Source organism: Hylobates moloch, unplaced genomic scaffold, assembly GCF_009828535.3.
Source record: "Hylobates moloch isolate HMO894 unplaced genomic scaffold, HMol_V3 SCAFFOLD_21, whole genome shotgun sequence".
Classification (NCBI taxonomy): Eukaryota; Metazoa; Chordata; class Mammalia; order Primates; family Hylobatidae; genus Hylobates; species Hylobates moloch.
Window position 1 is genome coordinate 51,625,447 of NW_026652296.1, and position 25,594 is coordinate 51,651,040.

Consider the following 25,594-nt stretch of genomic DNA (forward strand, 5'->3'; position numbering starts at 1 on the left):
ATTTAAATATGGACTAAGCAAGGGGTGCCTATGTGACCAGTACGAAATAAAATCCTCAGGCCCTTCATCTCTGATGGGCTTCCCCAGTAGATGGCTTTTTACGTGTGTTGTCACAATCAGTCCTGGGGGAATTAACCACAACCCGTGTGAGTTCACCAGAAGACCTCTGAAAGCCTGCACCTGGTATCCTCTGGACTTGGCCCCATGCACCTTTTCCCACTGCTAATTTTGTTTTGTATCCTTTCACTGTAATAAATCACAGCCACGAGTATGACTGTATGCAGAGTCTATGAGTTCTCCTCATGAATCATCAAGCCTGGGGGCGGTCTTGGGGACCCCTGACAGAGGGCTACCATGAATGTGGGATAAGACGCATTGAACTTTTAGTGCCCTAGTAGGTAGAGACTGAGCATGAGCACATCAGAGAGAAGAAATAATCTGCCAAGCAGGTCTTCACTTCCCTACTAGGGGTCCCTCTGTCCCATGGTGCTAAAAGGCACTAGGACCCTGTCTCTTTCACCTGAGTGTGGGCCTCCTCCTTGCTAACAGAGTAGTAGCCACTGCTGATAGAATGTCACAGTACATCTTGGAGATTTTGTCTCTGCACCTGTGAACTTCCCAGGAATATTGCTTCAGGATTTAGAGCTGTTTTGTGTTTTCCTTTTACGTTGTTCCTTTGTAACTCTTTAACTCAAACTTACTGGAGAGGTAGAACTGCATGTTTGACCATTGAAATCATAGTTGTGTTGTATCACACGATGCAGTGTAGGTAGATTAATTCGGCTGTGGATTTCCTCTCCACAACTCTGTTGTTTAAAAACAGAAACAGTATTAGTTCATTGATATTTTCTTTTCAACGCTCTCATTGAGTGGCATAGCAACCACGGGGAAATTCACAATGAGAAAGGGAATAATAAGACATTTCTATTCTGCCTCTAAAAATATTTGACCTAGCATTTTCAGTGCTTGTTCAGGTATGAATACAGGCCAAGAAACTCTGCTCAAATGATTTTTCTGAAATAATTTCTACCTTGCTTTTTAAAAAAATGGTCATAGCTAAAATTTCTTAAACTGTCAAGCAGACTCAACCAACAAATGGCCAAATTATATTTTCAAATGTATTTTATGCTCACTAAATAATTCAGAGAGATGGTATATAGAGCTAATTATTGGTGTAATTTCCTGCCACTGAAAACATTCCAGGCCTTCAACCAGATAGTAATATCACAATCAAAACTCCTCTGAGTTAGCACTCAATTGTGTAACAGCTAATATAGTTACCGAGATTGGATGTTGTTAACTTGAAACTTTGAAGCAGCTAAAATAGAAACCTAAAAATGGCAAGCATCTGAAGATGCAAGGTAGAGGGTGATAATCAGGGTTTTTGTTATGTCAGCTCTTTCTGTGTAGCAGTCTACTCCAAAACATAATGGTTTAAAGCCGAAAAAAAGACATTTATTTGTGTCCTGAATCTGTAAGTGATAATTTTAAGTTCAGTTCAACTGTGTAGTTCTTCTGCTGGTTTTGACTAGGGCTCACTCACGTGGATAGCTGCCGGTCAGCTGGGCAGCTCTGCTTCTCAGGGTCGACTGGTTGCTGGCTGGGGAGACAGGAAACTGGGATACATGGCCCCTCATCTTCCAGCAGGATAGGCTGGCTTCGTTTTCTTGCTGACTGCTGTTTCTAAGGACAGCAAGAGGGCAGGCAAGCCCCAGTGTGCAGGCACAGTGCGTATTGGTGTCATATTTTCTCTTGTCTCATTGGTCACAGCAAATTATATATCCAAGTCCAGAGTCAGTGTGGGAGAGGCCTCCTTGAAGGCATGGATACCAGGAAGAATGAAACATTGTGGGCCATCTCAGCAGCAGTCTATGACAGCAGGGTTCCTTTACTTCTTGACACTTTGGTTTGGGTGTGCCCAAGCGTTTAAGGTCAGCTGACTTGTATTTATTGACCTACTTGTACTAAAGTACTTATAGAATTGTTTTAAATTATAATTATATTTTCCAGGAAAGATAATATATCAAGGTAGTTGAAGTCCTTATAATCTTTCATCCGTTTTCATTACAGCCCTTCCAAATTAGTCTGAAGTAACAACCAGAATGATGGGTTTTGACGGAGTCCAGGGAGTGAAGGCTGTGAGTGATCTGAGCATTGCTGAGAGAATATTCATGTAGGTAGAGGATGGAAAAGGAACTTGAGAAAACTGGAAGGCATGGGAAGACCCTGCTTACCGCACAGGGACAAGTGTTTGAAAGAAGTAACAGTTTTAACAGAGGATGAAGGGAGGTAGAGGAGAGTGAGAGAACATGGAGCTCCAACCCCATGTGCTATTTACTGAATAAATGTGCTGTTCAGGGTGATTTTAGTCCATCAACAAATATTTTGTGAGCCCTACTATAGGCCAGGCAAACAATAATGAAAAAGCAGGAAGCATCCTTTCCCTCCTGGATCTTACATTCTAGTAGTTAAAACAGACACTGAGCACACCATTATATGTAATTAATTAATCACAAGTGGGTAAATGCTGTGAAGAATATATACATAGAAGTGTAGGAATATAGGCTGGGCGCAGTGGCTCACGCCTGTAATCCCAGCCCTTTGGGAGGCCAAGGTGGGCGGATCACGAGGTCAGGAGATCGAGACCATCCTGGCTAACACGGTGAAACCCCGTCTCTACTAAAAATACAGGAAAATTAGCTTGGGCATGGTTGCGGGCGCCTGTAGTCCCAGCTACTCAGGAGGCTGAAGCAGGAGAATGGCATGAACCTGGGAGGCAGAGCTTGCGGTGAGCCGAGATTGCACCACTGCACTCCAGCCTGGGCGACAGAGTGAGACTCTGTCTCAAAAAAAAAAAAAAAAAAAAAGAAGTGTAGGAATATATGACCCACCTATTCCAGTCCAAGGGCTGAGATAAATCTTCCTCAACAAATCAACACATAGGCCAAAACATCATCTTTTACAATGCCCATGCAGTGTTGTAAGGATTCTCAAAATGATGATTTTTCTATTCACAGATGAGTAGATACAGAGAGGAAAAAGCAATTATCTGGGATCACAGTGAATAGGTGACCTACCTGGGATGCAAACCCAGGTTACCTTATGTGTTTTCAACACCATAAAGCACACTTTGCCTATTTTACATATTTTCTAGAGGTATTCTGGTCACTGGCTATGTTTCACCCAGGTAAACTATGTTGTTTCAAACAGGTAAAGTACACTGTAAAAAATTGTAAATATAATATACAGTGAAAAGTGAGTCTTCCTCCCTGCCTTCTTCCCCTGGTTCCCTTCTCTGCAGGTAATATCAGTCAACTTTCTTGTATATTTGTCCAGAAGTGTATAATTAATACTTGAAGTAATTACTTTGTGACAGATGGTTTTCTAAGCGCTTTGTAAATATTTACTTGTTTGATCCTTTATGTGGTGACTATCATCATCAACCCATTTTTCATGTATGCATATATTTTATTCCCCACAAATGTTTTGGATTTTAAGTACATACCAAACTTTGAAATGTTTCTCCCTGTGTACTGGTCCGCTTTAATAATGCTATATAACAAACAAGGCCAAAATCTCAGTGGCTTCATTACCTACTTTATTTCTCATTTGCGAGTCAGCCGTGGCTCAACAATATCTCAGTTGAGCTTGCCTGGTCTTGGCTTCAGACTGGAGGTTGGCCTTGTGTCTGCCCTCATGCGTCTCTCCTTCCAAGACGTAGGCTGAGGAAGTGTCATCTACCTGAGAGAGAGATCTTTGTGGCAAGTGACAGGAGCACAACGAAAAAGTGGAAACATACAATGCCTCCAAAAACTTCTGCCCTGAACCTGCTAACTGTCTTTTCCCTCCATAGTCAAAGCGGGTCACGTGGCCAAATCAAAGTCAATGGGGCAGGGAACTCTAATCCACATGGCAAGTTTAAGGAGGGAACAAAAAAAATTGAATAAAATTATCTAATTTACACACCCCGAAAATTCAACTTTTATCTTTTGCAGCTGGGATCTAGAGGAATAACTGAAAAGATGTTGCCCTGAATGAATTAACAATAGCTTTCTCATGGTCTTCTACTGGCAAGATATAAACAGCTGCCTCTTTTCTATTTACATTTCCCAGGTTTTGGCATCATGTTTGGGAAGAAAAAGAAAAAGATTGAAATATCTGGCCCATCCAACTTTGAACACAGGGTTCATACTGGGTTTGATCCACAAGAGCAGAAGTTTACCGGCCTTCCCCAGCAGTGGCACAGCCTGTTAGCAGATACGGCCAACAGGCCAAAGCCTATGGTGGACCCTTCATGCATCACACCCATCCAGCTGGCTCCTATGAAGGTATGGTGAGGGCTCCATCTTTGGCTGGGCTTAAGAATCATGCTCTTATTTGATGCACTGCATCAGCTTTATAAGCAAGCTACAAAATGCCAAACCACATATTTTTTAACATTCACAGATTATTCACAATCATTCTTTCATGATTATAATTTTCACCATTTCTTATAAATTACAGCACATGAAAAGGAACTTCGGCTTTAGATGTGATTTTTTAAAAAATCAGACACATAAAATATGATCACAAAATAGGACATTTTTATTTTGACTTTAAATGGTGTTTCTGTTAGACTTTATACTGAAGCATATTATCCATCCACTCTGGTTAATATTGGCAATAGCTTCCGACCAACATTAGACTACCTTTTGTTGTTTTCCATTTGCTCTCAAAATATTTAACGTTTTCTTTCATATAAAATTTACTACCAATAGATTTTAATAATAATATTTATAAATATATACATATGCATATATAGGCATATACATATATATGTTTATATAATCAAATAAATATGTGTGTATATATATACAAACATATATGCACATATTTATTTGTCTTTATAGCTTTCAAATTTGTCTTTATAGCCTAAGAGAGAGCTATTTCAAATAAAGGCAAGTAATTTGAGTCCTAGAATAAGATATAATTTATCTTAAATATGTAGCTAGGAAATTTTTGGCAATAAATGCTCATAAAAGTAATTACACATAAGCAGAAAGCAGACCCAAAAAAATTTCAATTATGCCAATTACTACAAAGAAAATCCAGGGATTGCAGTTTTCTTCTGCACTTCAGAATGATAAGAATTCTATAGACTATCAGGCAATTGCCCAAAACTTCTCTACAGGAGTTAAACATCATTGAAATTTATAATCATATTATCCAGTGGATCATTCCAGAGTTTCATAATCTATACAAAGCTTGAAGTTCAGATTCTTTCCTTGCTCATTATATTAGTAGACATCTGTGTTTTTTGAATATGTTATTCTGCGTTAACATGAATACTGCATAAACTGTATTTAAATAATATGCAGAACATTTTTAAAGGGATGCAAAGAAAGAGAACAGCTGATACATTATGGGAAATGCTTATGAAATATCACGTGACCTGACTAAATTAGAACTGTGATTCCATTGTTCATGCACAGTGCTGGTCATTCTATTCTGGTATTGAACATATGAGTCTGTTCTGCCCAAAGATCAATACAGAGTCTTATAATTCTGCATTTTGTGAGTTTGATTTTCTGGTAGAATTTCAAAACTTTTCAAACCAACTAAAATGTTAAGTACACACACACACACAAATGGATATTTGAGAAGACAAAGCTTTGGGAACAAAAGGAGGCTGTCATTTTAAACAGATATCAATTGATATTTATTAGAAACTGACTAACCAACTCTACTAGTTTGCATGTGGCAATATCCTACTATTGAACATAATTTTCTCCCTAAGAGAAGGCAAGCACTTCACTAATGATCATATAATAAGGTGGACCATATCTTTAAAAAGTTGGGATTAGAAAAAGTCTGCTTGTTTAGTTTCATTGTTTTTCTTATATCCCAAGTTTTTACAAAACCCAGAAAATGGAATGAGCAGTGTGCCCCGAAAAGTCTTCTACTATTTATCACCACGGTGAAGGAAAAATTCTCACATGAAACTAAGACTTATTTTCTTACCCTGGAGTATCATTATCATTATCATTGGATAAGAAACATTCTAGATGGAAGCAGAGTCTTAAAGAAACATTCTAGCTGAAGACCCAGGACATGTGCCGTCTTGTCAGAGTGTATGCATTATTTGCTTAGGACAAAGTATCATTTACTTCCCCATGGTTTTTCACTCGTCCAGATCCTAGCAGGTCCTGTTTGGGAGCAAAGAAAGAGGCTCTCATCTTAGTGGTAACCCATCATGTTCAGTGGATGTGGGACTTAGCAGAACCTTCTACTTCATTTCTTCCATCTCCTAGGTGGGCTGGCTCGTTATCCTTTCCTCTCTGACAATCAGTCCCACCGAGAGTTGGAGCAAGATTTCCTCACTTCTAAGCTGCCAAACCTGTGCTTCTCTTACTCACTAGTATGGGCTTTCCAGCCCTTGTGCCAAACGCATGAGCATTCAGTCCATATGAAATGAAAAGACTAAAATATTAGTGATAGACACTTAAATGTTAACTGGGTGATGACTGGAAGATACATCTCACGTATAGAGCAGGTCCTGGATTTCTGCAAATGAGACTTCAGGCACAATTGTGCCCCTGAAGGAAAAAATAAAATAAAAACAGACAAGGAGTGACAGAAACAAGATCCAGCTAGGTTGGATCTCACCCATAAAGAGTAAAGTTAATCAAATCCATTTAACTGAAGAACACCCAAAAAATCTGGTACCTCATACTAACACTAAACTCCCATAAAGCAAATCCTGTCTTTCTCCAAATATGAGTGTAAATATGTCTCCACATATGAGTTCAGTTAACACCAATGGCAGACAGTAGACAATATTGGTGGTCAAACAGAATCCTGTGACTACCAGACTCTTACAATAAGTAAAAATTAAAAGGTTTAAGGGGCCAAACTGTGTCATATAGTTTGTATGATCCCATTTTTTGGAAATGGCTTCTCTGGAAAAATCTTACAAGTCACCTAAGAATGACATATTATAAAGTACAGAGAATATATCTCAGAAGTCAAAAGTCCTTGAAATAAGAAGTAATGAATAAATGGACAGAAAAGACTGAATATAGCCATGCATGTTTAAAGCCATTTTGGCAAAATTATTTACGTTAAATAGAACCAACCATTCTAGTGTCCTTTAAATTGAGAAAGGAAAATGAGAAAAGAGATCATGACATAAAAACAGTCAGTGGAGGAAGTGTGTCTCCCCTGACGTTGTGGAAAATGCCAGTTCTCCAGTACTTGTCAGCAAGCTTTGCCAAGCTAGTTCTGAGTGGAAATCCGCCATTGCCACCAACACTCTTCCTTGATTATTTAGGATTTCAGCTGTTCCTGTTTAGAACCTCATGCTTACCCATTGTCATGCTTACCCAGGACACACCTCTCCTCTGTGTAGACTTATTTACGCCAGGGTTTCTCCAACCATACAGTAGATCAGAATCACCTGAAGAGTTTGATAAAACACAGATTGCTGGGCTCCATTCTCAGAATTTCTGATTCAGTAGAACTGGGATGGGGCCCAAGAATTTGCATTTCTAATAAGTTTCCAGGTGGTACTGATGCTGCTAGTCTGAGGACCACACTTTGAGAACTTTGATTTAAGTAGTATAAAAGAATGTATCCACATAAGGTATCAATGTGAGTTTACACTGGCCGGGATTTCCAAACTGTCAGAAATTTAACCAGAAGCCACAAGTTAGCTTGTACTTGTGTCAAAAGTTTGTGTGCCCAAACTTTTGGGCTAGCCATGTAGGCCATGTAGGCTAGCCAAGACAACCTGAACACCCCAAGGGGAGGTTCCCTTTGAAACATTTGGCAAATATCATTGAGAAACTCCTTTTATATCTAATGTCATTTCATCCATGAGAACATCATAAGCAATATTACCAAAATCTGTGCTGAATTAGATGCATTATGTAAAGGGCAGGTTGAATTGTCGTATTTGTTTGTGATTGGCCAGTAGTTCTTAAACTTAGACTTTCATAAGAATTTCCCTGGGGGCTTGTTATAGCTCAGATTCCCAAGCCCCACCCTAGGGATTCTGGTTCAGTAGGTCTGGAGTGAGCCTGATAACTTGCATTTCTAACAAGCTCTCAGATGCTGCTGGTGCTGCTGATGGATAGACATACTTGAAGAACTGCTGTTCTAGGTGGACTAAAGCCACAACATAATGATCACCCTTTCCCTTTGTTACAGCCTAGAAATCATTTGAAAATGCTAAAAAAAAAAAATACAGAGGATATTTAAAAGCTTTTGTAGCTTCTGCCTAAAATGAAAAAAAAAAAACGTATCTTAATATTTGCTTCATATTTCTTTTTAGTTTTCAGGTAGAATTATATAAATAATATTAGATAGTTTTATTTGGCATATCTGAATTTTATGAAGTGATGTCATAATGTATATAATCTCTAACTTGCTTTTTTACTTAATAGTGTTTTGAGATTAACTCACACTGATGTGTAGAAAATGAATTTATTTAAAAATGACTCTAGCTTTTTTTTTCAATTTATCCATTTCCCTACTAAGGGATATTGTCAAGTATTTGCTATTATAAATATTAATAATATTGTCATGGACGTCTGTGTTCATGTCTTCTTGGGCCCATGATGAAAATTTTCTTGCAGGGATTCTCAAAAGTGTGGTCTAAACCTGCGGGGATTCCTCAGACTCTTTTGGGGAGTCTGCAAAATTAGAGTTTGCTTTTTTTACTCTCGTTTCCTGTGTATACGATGGAGAAGCTACATTACATGTGATAATGTCATTGATTGATGGATGCTTAATGGATCGTGTGCTTTATAGTCTTATGTTTTAAATTTTCTTGGGTGGGCACATGCCTGTAATCCAGCACTCTGGGAGGCCAAAGCAAGAATGCTTGAGTTCAGGAGTTTGAGACCAGCCTGGGCAACATAGCAAAACCTCATCTCCACTAAAAATAATAATAAAAAAATATTAGCCAGGCATGCTGGTGTGCACCTGTCATCCCGGCTACTCTGGAGGCTGAGGTGGGAGGATCGCTTGAGCCTAGGAGGTCAAAGCTACAGTGAGCCACGATTGAACCACTGCACTCCAGCCTGGGTAACAGAGCAAGAACCTGTCTCAAGTAAATAAATAAGTTTATCAGTTTTAATATCTAATGCAGTGAATATTAATAGATATGACATAAACTAAGGTCTCTTAGGTCCTCAATAATTTTAAGAGGTTCCTGAGACAAAAATTTTGAGAAACACTATCTTGGAACTTATATTAAATGTGATTATCTGTGGCTTCTGCAACTCGCCTTTCACACACTACTGACTTTTTTGTTGTTTTAAATGAAAATAGAGACTTTCGTCTTTTCCATTTGCCCAGCAATCTTCTAATCTCTGCAACCTTTTCAAAGATTATTGAATACAATATTCCATCCCTTTTCGTGTATACTATATAATTTCTCTAAACCAGCTCTTTTGAAGTTTTTTAAGTTGTTAGATCCTTATTTACCGTCCCTTTTCTAATTTAGCCTTCAAAGCCTTCTTAACTATCTTCTTTTTATCTTTTAAAGATTGAAGAGTCACAGAGAAGACCAATGCAAAACTGGCTCTGACTTAGTTTTGTTTGTCTTTGTAGTCTTCGGTATTTTATAATCTTTCAAAGCTGAGGTTCTGTCTCTTCCTTTTTTATCGACTGCTGCTGACTACTGCTTTAAAAACCTCTCTATTGTGATGTTCCCCTTCCTGTGTCCATGAGTTCTCATTGTTCAATTCCCACCTATGAGTGAGAACATGCGGTGTTTGGTTTTTTGTCCTTGCGATAGTTTACTGAGAATGATGTTTTCCAGTTTCATCCATGTCCCTACAAAGGACACGAACTCATCATTTTTTATGGCTGCATAGTATTCCATGGTGTATATGTGCCACATTTTCTTAATCCAGTCTATCGTTGTTGGACATTTGGGTTGGTTCCAAGTCTTTGCTATTGTGAATAGTGCCGCCATAAACATACGTGTGCACGTGTCTTTATAGCAGCATGATTTATACTCCTTTGGGTATATACCCAGTAATGGGATGGCTGGGTCAAATGGTATTTCTAGTTCTAGATCCCTGAGGAATCGCCACACTGACTTCCACAATGGTTGAACTAGTTTACAGTCCCACCAACAGTGTAAAAGTGTTCCTATTTCTCCACATCCTCTCCAGCACCTGTTGTTTCCTGATTTTTTAATGATGGCCATTCTAACTGGTGTGAGATGGTATCTCACTGTGGTTTTGATTTGCATTTCTCTGATGGCCAGTGATGATGAGCATTTCTTCATGTGTTTTCTGGCTGCATAAATGTCTTCTTTTGAGAAGTGTCTGTTCATGTCCTTTGCCCACTTTTTGATGGGGATGTTTGTTTTTTTCTTGTAAATTTGTTTGAGTTCATTGTAGATTCTGGATATTAGCCCTTTGTCAGATGAGTAGGTTGCAAAAATTTTCTCCCATTCTGTAGGTTGCCTGTTCACTCTGATGGTAGTTTCTTTTGCTGTGCAGAAGCTCTTGGGGGGTGGGGGGGGGGGCGGGGACAGCATTAGGAGATATACCTAATGCTAAATGACGAGCTAATGGGTGCAGGAAATCAACATGGCACATGGATACATATGTAACAAACCTGCACATTGTGCACATGTACCCTAAAACCTAAAGTATAATAAAAAAAAAAGATAAAAAAATAAATAAATAAAAGATAAAAAAATAAAAATAAAAATAAAACAAAAACCTCTCTATTCACAAAAACAGGTAAAATCAAGAGAGGTAAATCTTTAGGTCTGGCCATCCCATTCTTGAAGACCACTGTTTTATTTTCTCTCCCATTGTAGTTTATGTTGAAAGCTCATCCAAAATTGAGTCTACTTTAATTACTCTGAAATTCTCTGCCTTTCTCTATTTTTGTGATTCTCAATTTTGCATTGTATTTAGAGCTATATCATTTTTCTTAGTTTTATTTCCGTGGGATTCTCTCTTTCCTTGAATATTTTTAAAAATCTGCTTTCCCAAAATACAGGGCAACTATCTGACATTTTCTAGCATTATTTCCCTTTGACCTAAGGTAACCGTTTTCCCCAAGGTTCATTCTCCATTACACATAACTGATGTGCTCTTCCTTGTTGGTCAGAATTAAGCCAGAAGGAGTTATTTCTTTTAGTGCCTCCTTTACTTTCTGAGAGTTGTTGCCAAGCAATTTAAACTGTTTCCAGATGTTTGCCATGCTCCTAGCTGAGTGAAGCTCCCAGCAATTCTGAGAGCTGGGGCTGCCGCCTCATGACTTTTCTGGCTCCCTTAACAGGTCTCTTCTTAAAGCTCATAGATTAGATTCCCCATTACTTTCCTATCCTCTTAAATCAGTGTTTTTTGTTTGTTTGTTTGTTTTTGCCTCTCCCTTCTTTTAGACCTGTTTCTGCTAAAATATAATGTTGAGCTAGAAGCATCTCTTCTGCAACATGAAGTCCAATGCCTTCGTGTTCACTGAGCTGGGTCACCCCTTTTCATTTCTAAGTTCTCATCTGGGTGAACATCAGGGCACTTCTAAGAGGTAACAATGGAGCCAGGAGAAGACCCTGGAAAGAGATATATTCAAAGGAAGGAGGAAGAACTAGTCCTGAGACCCTGTAGCAGGAACAAGCTTGAGGAGTTTAAAGGAAACACAGATCATCTGTTGGGTAGAGCAGAGCATGATGGGGAGAGGGGTGGGGGATATGGCCAGATGGACAAGCAGAGATTGGATGGCACGGGGGCACTTTTGGAAGCCACAGTCAGGAGTTTGCTATTTTGTGAAGCCTCTGTGCATGAAGGACACAGGTCTCAGATCAAGAAATTGTCCTAATACAAAATGAATTGATTTATTTAAAGGTCAGACCCAATGTATAGTGTACCAAATATATTGATCTAATATGTAATCCTGCAGGTGTTAGAGATGTATTAGTCAAATGGTTGTGAAAAGTTGGGATGCAGGAAGTTCTTCCAACTTAATGATTATCAGAAGACATTTAATAAAAATTCAAACCTTCTTAAAGAAGAAAGAGTGTATATGTTATAAAGACAGTTAGTTTCATTGCAAAGTAAAAGTAATTATAAAATGAAACCCATTAGACAGATTACCTATGTTTTAAAACCTCTTGTCAAAAATGCCACTTCAGAAGAACTGCATTGAGTTCTTCAGAACCAAGGCCCTCCGCGGAAGGAGAGATTGCTGATCCTTTGTTAAAGTTGTTTATATTATTTTTATACTTGCAAAACCAGTGAGGACAAGGGACTTGGACACTCACATCTCTCTCGGTGCCTACTACTTCCTGGAATCCCTCCTTCCAGTGTCAGTATGCCTTTTCAACCCTCCCACCGCCACAAAGACTGTGGAGTAGAAACATCACACTGGCCCCCATTTTCTCATTTGCCTAAATTCAGGAGATGTGGGCGAGGTAACCTTGTTTCCAAATAAAAGAAGAAATCCAAAACCAAAGCTAGATTTATTATATTTCTTCATTTTTATGATCCCATCCAATCTGGAAAATTCAGCCAAGCAGTTTTTCGTTGTATTAATGTGGTTATTTTTGATGTGCACCATGCCACCACACCATCTTTCCCCGTAAATGTCTCTTTCTCACACCTCTTTAAAAGTAACAAACTATATCAACCACTAATAAGAAACATCTTTGTTTACATCAGTGTTTTGCAGTGTTTTACATAAGCCACTTTAAGATTTCCTTAAACTTTGAACAAACTTAAGCTCACATGGCCTAGTTATTACTCTAAAAACAAAAGCTGATGTTTTCAGAGAAGACAGTATCACCCCAGGGAATTTACCCCTGCGGGTACCCACCACTTCTTCTGTTAACCACACACCTCCAGGCCTCTTGGCAGGGCCATCCTGGTACCCAGTGTGACAGCTCTGTAATCATAAATGGGTGATGTCACACCTGTCACACCTGCAGCTCCCTGGAACCAGCGGAGAATAACTGGAGATTCATGGTCCATGATCCCGGCATTTGGAAGACAGCTCTTAGTGTCCCAACTAAAATTGGGTCACTGAGACCTCATGAATGAATGCTCTCAGTTACTCCCCATCAAAGAGTAACTGTAATCTCCTGCCAAGGATTATTAGAAAATAATCCTTCTAAATCAAAATAAAAAAGGCATGTGGCCCTCTGTGACTCCCACTCATGCTTAGAACTTGAAAGATTTAATCTCCTGCCACCCTCAAGACCAAGGTAAACACAAACTGAATGTACCATTTTAAAGCAATTGTCAGTTATAGGTTATATTGGAAAGTTATTTACCACCAGTTGGTGGTTAGATCTATTCCTGAAAGCCTCTTCTCATGGTTCAAAATGCTGTTCGCAGCATTCCTGCAGTGGCTGTATTCCGCACCTGTAACTCCTGGGAGGAAGCAATAGAGAAGAACCCACACAGGGACCGCATATACTGAGGGTTCCTGTGAGTACCTCCACTTGAGTGTTTTACCCCAACTCTACTCCCAGAGCAGAAGCTGGTGTGAAGGCAATGCAGGTGTTAAATCTATAGTAATCTCTAGTTTTTGTTGAAATCTCTTAGGCAACAGGCCTGACCAAAATCAAGAGTATGGTTACCAAATATCAGATGGTGTTTTACAGAGTAAAAAATGTTTCAGATTTATTCTTTTGTGGCACTTATAATAACAAATAGTTTTAACCCAGTTGTACAGATAAGTCTTGACTCAGTATGATTGATTTGTGCAAATTCACCCAATTTCTAAGTTGAACCCAGTTATTTATTTATTTTTTTAGAGACAGGGTAATGGAGTGACACCCTGTCTCAAAAACTCAATAAACTCAATTTTTCATTTTTCTCACCACAGTCTCATAAAGGACTGAGTACTTCCCCATCCCTTGAATTTGCATGTGACTCGCATGGCCAATGGGGTGATGTGAGCAGACTTCTAATGGACAGCTAAGATTTCCCTCTGTGCTTATGCCAACATCATAAGAATATGCCTTAGATAACAGACTGCCTGCATCTCTGAAACTGGAAGCAGAGCCACCCAGCCCCAACCTCATTGTATGAAACTGAGTGTGGATGGTTTGTTGTGCAGCCTTACAGGACAACTGACTGATACACTATCTTACTTAGCCCCATACCAGCCTTTTCAATTCGAGAGTAGTAACTCCGTCTTTTGGGTAAGGAAAGCAAGTCTTAGAAAGTTTAAAGGCTTTGTTGAAGATCCCACTTCTGTAACTGCAAAGGCCCAGGACTCAAACCTTGTACCTGTCTGACTCCAAAACCCAGGCTTGTAATCACCACATCACTGTGCCTCCTGGTAATAAGTATGTTTGGGCATGAAAACCTGTTATATGCACAAATGATGCTAAGTCAGAAAACAAAATTGCTTCCTTCTTACCTTTTCACCTTGCAGACTGTGTAACTGAGACTCAGGTAGGCACAGTGGTTTTTCCTAAGACCACAGAGCACATTAATGTCAAATATTATTTCTGTGGGTAAGGAATGCTTTTGATTCGATCGTGTAGAAATCCCGGATTTAGCCCATGAGCTCTCCCTTGAGAATCTGACAAGGACATCATTATAAATACCTGCCTGACTATGATTCCCTATCATTACTGCCATATGATTTTATTTTTTAGTTGTACTCAGAGCTCTTTGTGGAGTCTTTCATTATGCATGTAATCCACGCAGTCTTCTCAAGTGAGTTAGGCAGAATATTTAAATAGGAAATGTCAATGAAATCATACAACGAGAAGCGAATGAGTGAACTTTCAAACGTGTGCCGCTCACTCCTTCTCCACTATGGCCTCGATGCGCCCTGAGCTCATCATATTTTAGGTCAAACGGCACACCCCCCAGATCACAAGCGTGTCTCCAGAACTGTGTTGGTTTCCCATAGAGTGGCCCTCTCTGAACTCCTGACAGCTGAACTCATCAAATAAGGACAGCTGTGCTTTGATAGCCGGGAAATTCTATATAATGTGAAATGATATTCTAGGGGACATCTTCTTTCCCCCAGCTCTTCTCTCCCAGCAGTGGTGACCTAACTGAAAATAATCCTTCTAAATCAAAAGAAGAAAGGCATGTGGCTCTCTTTGACTCCCACTCATGCTTGGAACTTGAAAGATTTAATTTTATCTCTCATTTAGCATCTTATAGAAATTGGGACACTAAGATGGCAGCTAGAGGCTGCTTTAGTGGAACTATCAAATCCTATCGTTTTTAGTGTTTTATTGTGTAATTTTCAGTGGAAGCATTATGCTGTCAACTTTATGCTGATGATAAATCTATCACTTTAAAATCATTTCCAAGCAGCACATCACTATCTAATTGATTGGATGCTACTACTGTTACCTGTACGGTTAATGGCTGCCTAAGATGGTACCTGTCTAAGTGTTTGCTAGAATCACTGAATCCATCGACTGTTGAGAATCTTCATATCAGCTTTCTATTACTGCATGACAATTACCACTAAGTTAATGGCTACAAAGAACTATTTATTATCACAGTTTCTCTGAGTTCAGAGTCTAGGCATGGCTTAACAGGATCTTCTTGCTCAAGGTTTCACAAGGCTGCAATTAGGGGGCCAGCTGGGCTTCATTCCCATCTGGAGGCTCAAATGGGGAAGAATCCACTTCCAAGCTTGTTTAGTCAGAATTCTATGGGCAGAATTCTTTTCTTTGCAGCTGCAGAATGCGTGACAGCTTGCTTCTTCAAGGCTAGCAGGAAAGCAAGAGCTAGTCTGCTTGGACTATATATATAATAATGTACTCACAGAAGTGATATCCCATCAGTGTTGCCATATAATGTAAGTTAACCATGAGAGTGACATCCCATCACCTTTGACATGTAACATAACACAGAAGGGACAGCCTCCTACCTTTGCCATATTCTGTTGGTTAGAAGCAAGCCACAGATCCTGCCTACACTCAAGAGAGGGGATAATCAAAGGCATGATCACCAGGAGGTGGGAATCATTGAGGGGTCACCCTAGGGTCTGTCTACCTGGTTCCCAATGTCACTCCCACATGCAAAATACATTCATCCCAGCCCAAAATCCCAAAGTCTCATCTCATTGCAGCATCATCTCAAAGTCCAAACTCTCATCATCTAAATTGTGATTAGGTATTGATGGAGTGCTTGGGAGCAATCTATTAAATACAGCTGTTGGGGCACAATTCCTCTCCATCCATGGACCTGTGAAGCTAAAGAGACAAATTATATGCCCCCAGCCTGTCCAACATACAATGGTGGGACAGCACAGGATAACCAGTGTAAAAATTCTGATTCAAAATGGGGGCAGGGTGAGGGCAAGTGAGTAGAAGGAAAAAAGGAATTACTGGTCCGTGGCTCTTCTGAAATCCAGCCAGGAAAATGTTAGAAGTTCCCTGATTACATTTCAAGGCTTGGGAATGGCCCTCTGTGGCTTAGGCTCCTTCCTCAGGGTTTTTGGTTCTGTCCTTCTTTTTCATGAAAGGCAGCACATGTTTGCATCCTGGGTAGTTTTATCAGCATGCTTTCCACTGCTAGTAGAATTGGAAGGGTCTGAAAGCCTCCTTTATTTCATACTCTCTTTGTCCCTTTCAGGCTAAGTGGCCGGTATTCCTGATGAAACAATTCACTGCAGTTCACTCCATTAGGTGACGCCATATCCACAGATATTTTAAAGATAAGCCTTCCTGTTCCTTGGCCTCCTTCTGAGATGACTGAGGGACGATGCCCATATGCTTCCTTGAGCTTTTCTGGCTTGATTGAGAAGATCTGTAGGGCAGATCCTTAATTTCTTAAAAGACCCCTTCGTGTAACTGCATACTTTTGTCTTTTGATCTTTCTAACTTTCTAACAAAGAGCTGTACAGTCACACTCAGACTTTTCCCCAGTGCATGCTCTCCTCAGAGTGAATCTCTTCATTCTAGCATCTGTGCCATCTAGAGATCATCGGAATTTTTTACATCATCAGATTCTGATTCTGTTTTTTAAGAAAAATTGTCCTCCCAATTTTCCTCTTTACTCACACATTTTACTACAAGCAGAAAGAAGAAACCAGAGGGTTCCTTCAACACTTTTCTTGGAAATCTTTATACAGCCAAGTGTATCACTTTCAATTCTGCTTTCCACATAACCTCAGGAGACGATTTCACCGAACTTCACATTACAAAAGATTCTCCTTTCTCCTTCCTTCAGTTTCCAATGAGTGTTCCTCACTTCTGAGCCTTCACCATCAGCATCCTCAATGTCCAGTTTTCTACTCTGAGTCTGTTCATGTCATTTAGACTTTTTCTACCATGTTCCTCAAAATTCCCCCCAGCCTTCACCCACTTGGTTACAAAACCCCTTCCACGTTGTTATGGATTGAATTGTGTCCCTCCCAAACTTTATACGTTGAGGTGTTAATCCCCAATGTGACATTGTTTAAAGATATGGAATTTAGAGAAGTAATTAAGGCTATGTGAGGTCACAAGGGTAGGACCCTAATCTAATAGGGCTGGTGCCTTTATAAAAAAAGGAAGAGCTCGGTCATGGTGACTCACACCTGTAATCCCAGCGCTTTGAGAGGCCAAGGCAGGAGGATCACTTGAGTCCAGGAGTTCAAGACCAGCCTGAACAACATAGCAAGACCCTGTGTGTATTTTTTAAAAATTTCAAAAAAAAGAGGAGGAGGAAGAGACACCAGAGGTGCCCACCCAGAGAAAAGGCTATGTGAGGATACAGGTAAGAAGGCAGCCACCCCAGTCTGTGTTATTTTGTTATAGCAGACCAAGCAAACTAATACTCATGTTTTTAGGTATTTGCTATAGCAGTTGCCCACTTCCAGGTATCAAAAGCTCTACTAGTTTTCTATTCCTATGTAACAAATTACCATAAATGTAACAGCTGAAAACAACACACATTTGTTAATATCCTTGCAGTTTCTATGGGTCAGGAGTCTGGCACAGCTTCACTGACTCCTCAGGTCTCAGGAGGCTGAAATTCAGGTGTCAGCTGGCCTACATTCGCCACTGCCTTCCCATCCAGAGGCTTGACAGGGCAAGAATCCACTTCACAAAATTCATTTCCATACAGCTCTGAGAGAATGGGGTACTGAGGCCAGAAAGGAGAAGAAGCCTGGTTTGTTGATGAACAGGCAACTCCATAGGCAAGCAGGCTCGGTTGTGCCAGGGATGCTCTGAGACCATGTGGAGCATACCTCACAAGTAGCCCAGCAAGGAGCAAGGAAGCTGGGACATCTACCCACCAACTCCAAGCTTTCCTGGTTGTTGGTTGCTCCCAGGAGTTAATTTCCTGGCAACTCCACACTTGGCCATGCATTCCCCAACAGCCAGAGGACACCTGGTGGTAGAGAGACTCAGGGAACCTTCAGCGTGGATAGGAAATGCCTGCAGGTGGCCTCTGGGGTGGACTGAGGGGATAAAGGCACAGCACCGGTGGCAACTGCTATCAGTATAATACCAGCTTTCATTCCTTAACAGATGTTTATTGTGCACCTACTATGTTCTGAGAGGAAAAACAACAGTATTTGGTCTTCACCTCCACAGAGTGCACAGTCTAGTGAGGGAGAAAGAATTGTAAAGACAAATGAAAACATAATGTTATAACAGAAGTATAAATATTTTGTTATGAAAGCTTTGAGAACAAAATGACTGTACTTCCTAGAAAATTTGGAGAAGATGTAACTTTGGGTTTTATGGAAGAGTATAATCTTATATTCATACCTAATGAATGAATACCCCTATGTAAACAAGTAGTAACTTTACAAAGAGGCGGTGACGACAACATATTGCTTAAGAGCCCTCTGGAGCCAAACCATCCAAGATAAATAAAAAACCTTGATTCTTCATATTCCAGCTATATGACCTAGTGCAAGTTACTTAAGCTCTGTGAGCTTCTGTCTCCTCATCTGTTAAAAGTGGATATAACAGTACTACCTCACAGGGCTGGAGTAAGGATTGAATAGCTTAATACATTAAATCATTAGCAGTCAAGAAATAAAAAATGAATCAAACCAAATGGTCACATGTACAGAGTATAATGAAAATTCCTTTTTAAGAAGAGAACAATATTTTGAGTTTTTCTCTCTCAATTAATAAAACAAAAATTACACATGTATGTCTTCATCATTTTAGGAATACCATTTGGAATAATTTATATGTAACTCTCTAAACCATACAAGTGTGAGTTCTCAGAGTTCTTATAAATTTGAATGGAAAAGCCAGGCGCAATGGCTCATGCCTATAATCCCAGCACTTTGGGAGGCAGAGGCAGGAGGATCACTTGAGGTCAGGAGTTCGAGACCAGCCTGGCCAACATGATGAAACCCTGTCTCTACTAAATTTACAAAAATTAGCCACGTGTGGTGGCGGGCACCTGCAATCCCAGCTACTCGAGAGGCTGAGGCAGGAGAATCACTTGAACCCGGGAGGCAGAGGTTGCAGTAAGCAGAGATCGTGCCATTGCACTCCAGCCTGAGTGACAGAGCGAGACTCCATTTTAAAAAAAAGAAAAAACATTGAATGGAAAAATACCACAGATCTCTTTCACTCGTGGGTGCGTTCAAGTGTGAAGTGTCTAACGGCAGGCTTCCAGTGGTATCTTTCACCTGAAACCTGCAGGCTGCTGCAGTGCTGCAGACCATTGCTCCCACCATGAAGCAGGAGGCAGAGCAATGACTACTTGCAGCAGCATCTGACATCAGCAGCCCTCCCCTCCTGCCTCATGGGTCAGCAGCATCTTTGCAGGACATGTGAGCTGTGAGGCTGGAAACCTCATTGGCTGGAAACCCCAAGCCAAGTTCACTTTCTGAAGTCTGTAGGGGTGGGGAAAGGAGCACTTTTTAAACAACGCTGAGAGGTGCATGAGGAAATAGCTTTCTTCAAATCTCCATGTGCTAAAGCCAGATCCCACTTAGGTTAGAGCAGAAAGCTGGAGAAACAGCTGAATGTGATAAACCTTCTCTAGAAATGAAACCCTGTGGTATGGTTAGCAGATATTTTTATCTATAGAAGAAAATGTGCTTCCTTTGAGAGTTATTTCTAAAAACCTTTCATTTTTATGTTTTTACCACTTGAGAGCACTAAGTATTCATCATAGGCAGCTTAGCAAAATTAGAAAACTATGGAGAAAAAATGAAGACCTGTCTTTTTTTTGAATTTTGAATTTTGATGTATTTTTTACACCATTTTAACACAGACACATGTGCGTACACATACAAGGAAGAGTGAGATTATTGACTGTATTTACACAGTTTTGATTTCATTTTTTCACCAAATTTCAGGGGTTACTAAAGTTTCTTGGTTCTCAGTAACTTGTCACAGCACCTCCTAGAAAAATAAATAAATAAAAATAAAAGCCATTCCATTTATTAGGTAATTCAGTCCAAACTGTAAGTATGGCATAACAACAAATACATGTAAATTGAAATTTGCAAAATAATTATATTTCATTCTAAAACACTATTGAAACGTGCAGGCCTGCTGGACACTGCCTCACTTCTCCGACCTTGGAACCAGGTTGGATACCACACCCTCACCCTCATTTCCTGTTCCATTGATTTTTACACAGGACTTTTTGTTTATTTGTTTTTGGTCATCACAACTGCCAGATACACCGCTTTACATTTGATGTCATCAAAATACATGTAGTGTAATCTAATGTTGAAAGATGCACTAGTAATTTAGAAGGTATCTGACAAGTTACCTTCAAAATTTTAAAATAGCCTGCCACAGCATTGTAAGTTTGCCACAGTTCCCTGGGGTACCTTGGCATATGGTTTGGGAACTATGAACTTAGTCTCATTACACTGACAGCAAGGTTATTTTTATTATTTTTCTTTTGTTTTCTTTTTCTGTTTTTGTTTGTTTGGGGTTTTCACTATTATTTTTAGTGGCCACATTAGAATTCTACAGATGTGTCATAATTTTAAAACTCTCTTATTGTTGGAAATTTATGTTGATTGTTAGTTTATTTTTTATTGATAATTTCATTGTCTTCAAACGGGTAAGAAACTCCATTCTTTTATGTAAAGGTCGAGTCTTTGAATCCACAATTACTACCCATAGTTATTTGGCCTATTTATATTCTTACCTTGCAGTTTCAGAGCCCAGTTAGCCCAATTAGCTGGTGGCACCTGCAGTCCTGAATGCTATGATTTTTCACCTTCCAAATCCTACGATCTTCATGGTTTTGTCACTGATTTGATTTTGGGAACAATGAGCCTAAAACAGGAAACTATTTTTTAACCCATCAGCTGTGCTTCAGATTTTCAAGTTAATGAATAAAAATAAAGCCAAGGAATTGACAAGCCTATAAATTGTCAGCAACCAGCAAACCTAGGAGAACAAAGGGAAGAAATGAAGACAGAGCCAGGCACAGTGGCATGCACCTGTAGTTCCAGCTACTGGGGAGTCTGAGGCAAGAGGATCATTTGAGCTCAGGAGTTCAAGGCTGCAGTGAGCTAGGATGGTGCCTGTGAACAGCCGCTGTACTCCAGCCTGAGCAACATAGCAAGACCCTCTCCGTAAGAAAAAGAAAAGAAAAAAATATGAAGACAACTAAAAATCATTGTGAAATTCAAAAAAGTCTTACTTTTGATAACTTCACACCAAAAACCTGTGCAGAGCACTATGTCCTCCACCATCCGTTGGTGGAGCAAGGGAAGATGTGAGGGGACTACCCAGCATGGTGCGTAGCTTCTTGGCACAGCCTTGTAGAAAGTGGCTCATATTTGAAGTTAGCTCTTCAATTAAGGGTAGATCCTCATTGGATTATTCTTCCATTAGCTTTAAAGTAGCATGAATCAAGTCAAACGAGAGGGTGTCGGGGGAGAGAGTGAGAACATCAGGATAAAGGAATTATCAAATATAAGGAGATGGTGTTGAAGCTAGAGCTTATGAAGGTGGTAGAGGTCATTGATGGTGGAGGAGGAAGTGGTTTGGAGGTGATGGAGGTGGTTGAAGGTGGTGGAAGTGGTGGTGGTGGAAGCTGTGGAGACGTTGATGTCAGTGGAGATGGTTGGTGGATGTGGTGGTGGCAGTGGTGGTAGTGGTAGTAATAATACTTTTTTAACCTTCATGAAAGGCTACTTGTAGATGTAAATGGCCCACATCTATTTTATGCCCAGTTATAAAGTTCTGTTGCCCACGAACCAGCGTGAAGAATCCTTACTTAATTGCTTATAACAGATTCATAATTTGTTTGTTTGTTTCTGTGAGATGCGAACTCACTTTGGGATGTAGGACTGGGGCTCATAGTAACATATTTGAATACACATTACCCCATCTAAGCCCCTATGAGGTAGGTATTATCCTTCTTTTACAGACTGGGTGATCTGAGGCTCAGAGAACCCAAAGGACTCGCCGACAGTCACACAACTCTCAAATAGCAGAGCTGAGGCGTGCTCCACTCAGCTCAGGAGATTCCAGAGCCAGGGCCTTTCCACAAAGCACAAAGCTGTGTTTGAGATGGCTGTGAGTTGTCAAGGGTATAATGGGAACACTAGCACATTATAAGACAGAGAAGTAAGGAAAAAACATGAACCTTAATTTCAAGAAAACAGATAAGTTGGAAGAAATTCTGTTGCCTTTATCTCTATAGTATTTCTACCCCATCCTGGACATGGCATAAAAATCTTTCTAGAAGCACCTTCCAAGTGTTCAAATTCTACTCTTTTCTAAGGTATTCACCATATCAATACCTTTGTTAGGTATTCAACATTAAATTTGTTCAGCATTATTGAATACCCAGCATGGGCTAGGCATGATGTCAGTGCTTGCTGAGATGTGAAATTGAGTATATCAGTGACTGAGATATTGATAACCAGGACAGGCTAAAATTTTTATAGGACTGGACAAAAGTTGCATTTTCTAATACAGTTCTCCTATGCCTTACTTATTTTTATAGCAAAAACTCTTTCTGCCAAATTTTGAGAGAAGTATGTTTAAGTCTCTCTCTAGAATTGTGATTTTCCTATGTTTTTCTTACAATATTTTATTGTCTAATATTGGACCTCATATTCAGCATTGGGTTAAAATTGTCTGGACTACAAGACATATCATGACCCTAAAGTGGAATTGTTGGATCATAAAGCATATGTACCATTGAATTTAGTAAGTACTGACAGATGGCTCTCCAGAATGACGATATCAGTGTACTCCCCACCAGTAAAGCACAAGGTTGCACACCTTACATCCTCACCATTCCCTGGTATTATAAACTGAATATTTGCAGGTCTAAGGAGGATTTCATTGTGGTTTTTATTTCCTCTCTTTTCACTATTCTGTTTGAGCATCTCTTCATATCTTGTTAACTGCTGGACCATTCATTTAATGAATTGCCTATTCAAATCCTTTGTCAACTTTCCTGTTTTGCGAGAATTCTTGCATTAGTAAGAGTTTCTTTAATGCATTTAACTTTAAATGCCCCCTTGTCTTATACTTTCAAACCTGATTTCTTTTTGTTTGTACCTATCTTAGTCTAATACTGTACTTTTATTTGGGTATCTGTAAGCATTGTCTTATAAACAGCATATAGTTGTTTAGTTTTATGTTGTTTTGTCTTTATTCAATCTGACATTTATTGGAATAATTTGGTACGTTTATATTTAGTATCATAACTCATCTACTTGATTTCATTTCTTCCATATTACTTAATGCTTTATTTAATGTACATTTTTATTTTCTCCTCTTCCTTATTTCTTGCTGATTTGATCATGTTGCTTTTCATTCTGTTCCTCTCCTTTATTAACTTGGAGTTTCCACTTTTCCATTCCACTAATGGATTCTCCACTTTCTGTGCTCTTGTGATCAGATACCTTCCTTTTTTACTATATTTTTAAACAAACTCCCAACTCACTCCCCCAATAATATTAACTGTATCTCTCCCCACAAAATGCAATATGTCCTCCCTATTTCTGCTTCCAATAAGATGAGACAGTTAGAAAAATGTCTTCCATGTCTTCTTCCCTTTCTCCACTCCTTGTGACACAGAGACTTTGAAATACTTTTATTTCCCTAACTCCTAGATGTTGATGAACTCATTTTATACGTACAGCACTAAACTATTATTAGAATTTTCTGCAGATTGTGTTTTAAGAGCCCTTATTTAGCAATTTTATAACACATCATTCCTAGACAGTCTTACTTATCCATTCAGAATTAATTCAATAAAGAAAGAGAGAAATATAGAGACAGATACAGACTGAGTGCACACCAGGTGTGTTGCTTAACACAGCAGTCCCCAACCTTTTTGGCACCAGGGACCAGTTTTGTGGAAGACAGTTTTTCCACAGACAGGGGTGCGGATGGTTTCAGGATGGAAGTGTTCCACCTCAGATGATCAGGCATTAGATTCTCGTAAGGAGCACACAACCTAGATCCCTTGCATGCCTGGTTCACCATAGGGTTTGCAACCCTATGAGAATCTAATGTCGCTGCTGATCTGACAAGAGGCGGAGCTCCGCTGGTAATGCTCACCAGCCCACCACTCACCTCCTGCTGTGCGCCCTGCTTCCCAACAGTCAACAGACACTCCGGGGATGGGTCCATGACCCGGGGGTTGGACACCCCTGAATTAACTGAATTAACAGGTTTTCCCCTCCTCCTCATATTTACTTCATCTTGAGGTCAATGTCTAGATTAGCACTATTCCATAGAACTTTTTGTGATAATGTAAACGTTCACCAGGGTAGCCACCAGACACGTGGAGATATGGAGCTCTGGAAATATGTTGAGGATGACTCAATTGAATTTTTGATTTGATTTTATTTTAATTAATTTTAATTTAAATAGTCACATGTGTCTAGTGGGTACCATATTGAAAGGAAACATCTAGATCATCTGTTATTTGGATAAAGTCTTGACTGGCATTACCTCTAAAATGGTTAGAGATAATTGTAATATATGATCATGTTTTGCTTTCTTAAGTCTAACATATAATCATGTATATATTTGGTTTTGGTTCTGCTGATGAGTGAATTATATCGTGGTTGAGTATAGGTTTCCCAGTCCTTTCCTCTCAGATTGGGCTTGCTAGAAGCAGAACCTCAGATGGGGATTCTTCTGCAAGTGACTTACTGAGGGAGATGTCTCAGGAGGCACCTGTGACAGAATAAGGTAGGCAGGAGAGTGCTGAAGAATATTATGGACAGAGCTGTGGTTTCAGTTCCAGTCTAGCCTGAGCCTGAGACCATGGAGTATCAATGGCACCATGGGGTTGTCTCACCTGGAGATAGAAATTCTGACTTTTATTACCATTTTTCAATAAGTCATTAGCTGAGACCACCCCCAAAGAAGGGCATAACACCCCAGACCCTGCTGCATGAGGCTGTGAGCACTTTCTGGATAACTGTGGGCTGTTCTCAGGAGGAGTGGCCTGCCATTGCCCATCAGCCACCACACTCAGACCTAAGTCAACTGCAGGACTGTACTTATTTAAACTTCAGGTTTTTAGATAATAAGCCCATGGGTATTCTCATTCTTTCTTGGAAGTATATAAGAGTTTTTTTTCATTCTTAGAATTAAGGAATTTTCTAGGATATGCCTACATAAGTATTTTTTATTTTTTTTTCAAATCAGCCCATTAATATTCTCTGTTTCCTGGAAATGTGTAAGAGACTTTTTTTATTC

General features: G+C 39.7%; 1 protein-coding gene across 4 annotated transcripts in view; it reads left to right on the forward strand.

Annotated features, from left to right (window-relative positions):
* The window catches only part of PAK5 (p21 (RAC1) activated kinase 5), a 293,777-nt gene that overhangs the window by 179,545 nt on the left and 88,638 nt on the right, over positions 1-25,594 (forward strand). For all 4 annotated transcript variants that reach the window (XM_032142712.2, XM_032142713.2, XM_032142714.2 and 1 more), the window contains one exon: positions 4,114-4,328. In XM_032142712.2, the coding sequence (XP_031998603.1) occupies positions 4,125-4,328 (204 nt within the window). In that variant the 5' untranslated portion in view covers positions 4,114-4,124. The remainder of the gene's footprint in view (positions 1-4,113; positions 4,329-25,594) is intronic.